The 2,561-nt window shown below is 41.8% G+C and overlaps 1 protein-coding gene across 1 annotated transcript in view; it reads right to left on the bottom strand.

Annotated features, from left to right (window-relative positions):
- The window catches only part of slc25a17 (solute carrier family 25 member 17), a 4,454-nt gene extending 2,569 nt beyond the window's left edge, over window positions 1-1,885 (bottom strand). The window contains exons 1-6 of the mRNA XM_035655727.1: window positions 1,683-1,885; window positions 1,295-1,355; window positions 1,137-1,203; window positions 626-777; window positions 411-527; window positions 152-300 (exon numbers count right to left, since the gene is read on the bottom strand). Of these exons, the coding sequence (XP_035511620.1) occupies window positions 152-300; window positions 411-527; window positions 626-777; window positions 1,137-1,203; window positions 1,295-1,355; window positions 1,683-1,739 (603 nt within the window). The 5' untranslated portion in view covers window positions 1,740-1,885. The remainder of the gene's footprint in view (window positions 1-151; window positions 301-410; window positions 528-625; window positions 778-1,136; window positions 1,204-1,294; window positions 1,356-1,682) is intronic.
- Window positions 1,886-2,561: the final 676 nt, after the last annotated feature.

The raw sequence follows: 2,561 nt of genomic DNA, 5'->3' as shown, positions 1-2,561 counted from the left end.
ATCTTCCTTCTCCCTACGTCTGCATTTTCTTACCCAGCATTACTTCCTCTAAAATGTTTGTGCCTGGATTGCTCAACACATCTTTCCTTTCCTTTTCTTCAGACGTTTGTCTTCTCTTAATCTCTCCCTAATCTCTCTGTTTCTCACTCACCTCCCTGGGAACTCCTCTCCTCAGCTGCCTCTTCAGGCCCTCATAAATCATGAATTGGATGGCGGGGTTCAGCACCAGCAGCAGGGACGGGAAGGTCCCGTTCCACAGTGCTCCCACGCCTTCATCGCGAATGATCTGCGCAAATGCATCTGCAAAAATAAAACAAACAAAAGATTGAAGAAAAGATGAAGAAAGAGGGGTCATAGAGCATCCAAATATGGCACTAAATGTCATGCATTGTACGTGGTCGATCATTTACCCTGGATGCCAGAGTAATTGGTTGGACGTATGTCTGCATTGCGAAACTTGGAACCTTGAAGCTTCAGCCGGGTGTTGACGACCCACAAAGGAGTCGTAACCAGTACGTTTACAATACCTAGAGACAGGGAGGCAGATTAAACTTAACAACCAAAGAAACACTTTCTTGTTCTGAGTCACCACAACAAGGCTTGTATGAGGTGTGAGGAGTCTTACCTGCAGCAATGCCTATGATTAAGTCAGTGCTGGGTGCTGACTGCTTTCCCTTCAGCCAGCTAGCCTTGAGGCTGTGGAAGCAGTAGAAGTAGACAAAGTTGGAGCAGCACAAGCTGCAGATGACTGGGAACCAACCTCTGTAGGGAGCTAGTCTGCAGCAAGGGGACAGCAAACAGAAGAACACATGTTACAGCCCTTGTGTAGGGGACATAATGGTGCTTGTAATGTATGAATGTCTGTGTGCTACATTGTTTAATGGAGGCCAGGATACCAAAAAAGTACGAGCCTAATATGTGCCAGTAATGATAAACACTCCACTATAGGATAAAAATTAATAACAGCATTTGTAGTGCTGAAAATGACGATGGGTACACTGTGACAGCAGTGTATATGCTGTTAGTAAACAAGGATCTGTTGTTACATCCATAAACTCACAATGCTAACACACAGACTCAGAAATTTAATGGCAAGCAGCTAAATCAAATCCGGTCTATTAACATTTTTCACTCACAGTCCTTCTTCTTTGACAATTTCTGCCAGAATGGCTGGAGTTGATTTGGCCTTCCTATTTTCATCCACTGAACACAAACAAAAAGACAACTTGTTGTTTTTATGAATCACATTGAATGTTATCACTGTAAAAGAGACTGTGTCATTACTGTTTCCTACCTTGAAGCCTCAGTCTGGCAGTATCAAGAGGGAAGAATACTGTCATGGCAGTCACACTTCCCTAAAACAGAGAACACATTTTTTATTCCATATATAAGAAATCTTACACCAAACTCCATTGACAAATGTACCAATTTAAAGGTGCATAGGTGTGTATTGCACAAAACACGCATTAAGACCTAAGATACTGTATTTTCCGAATGATCATGAAACATTGTTCAATTCGGCCAGTTATATGAAATACCAGCTACTGCCTAATACAACTCTTGGTCTGTTTAATGTGTTATGTGGCGCAGTTTCAATGGTAAACAGCTCATGAGCACTGACTCTACCTACTGACATATGCACTCACTTACAGACATGCATAGTGAAAGTAAGGCTAACTTACCACTGCTCCGGACACAGCGTGAACCAGACTCTCGTACGAGAAAACCACGGAGCTCATTTTGAATTTATGTTGTGCTTCCAACCTTTAGGGCGAGTAAAAAATGAGTCCAAATTTTTAAACTCCCTCTTCCTCAAACAAAACAGTTACCATACGCTCATTCTGCTGCTGGCTGCTTCTCGTGCCTCGCTTCCTTGTGGCTGACTTCGGAGCACGGGGGCATTGTGGGTAATGTAGTTCTTGTCAGGATACTCCTTGGGGTTAGTTTTAAAGGTCAAGTGTGTAAAATGTAAGAGTATCTATTGGCAGAAATGGAGTATAATATTAAAAGGTACGTTCATTAGTGTATGTTTCATTAACTTACAATGAGATGTTTCTGTCCACAGAGGGAGAGGGTCCTCTTCAATGGAGTCCTAATGCTATATACTGATCCCTTCTGCATTTAATTAGTAGTATTTGTGTCATTAATGGGGATGGTACTCAAACTTCTGAGCATCATGGACAATAAATTTCACCATCTGCAAATCTGTTTGGACGAGCAGGAGCACCTTTATTCGTAGTGCTCGTAACACAAAAGCAGCTTCCAGTGCAATTCTGTTTCAAGGTAACATAGTACTAAAGTACTACAGATAAACAGTAATCAATACACTTCTCTTTCAACCTTTGTAGAATTGACTTGGTGTGAAACATCAGAAAGGTGTAGTTTTTTTCATGACAGGCTTTTTAAAGATACTGTTATGCAGTTTCAAGAAACTTCACCTGTGGACAGTGGATGACTGGAAAAGGTTGTAACTACACCACCACCACGTGCAGAAACCTGTAATGCAGGATGAAGACTGCATGTGTTCCACTGGAATAATTATAAGCTGTATGATGCAGCCT

This window comes from Morone saxatilis, unplaced genomic scaffold (genome assembly GCF_004916995.1).
Source record: "Morone saxatilis isolate NCDOM2014 unplaced genomic scaffold, NCSU_SB_2.0 Contig14, whole genome shotgun sequence".
Classification (NCBI taxonomy): domain Eukaryota; kingdom Metazoa; phylum Chordata; class Actinopteri; family Moronidae; genus Morone; species Morone saxatilis.
The sequence above is the reverse complement of the archived record's forward strand: the minus strand, read 5'-3'. Positions and strand labels throughout refer to the sequence as shown.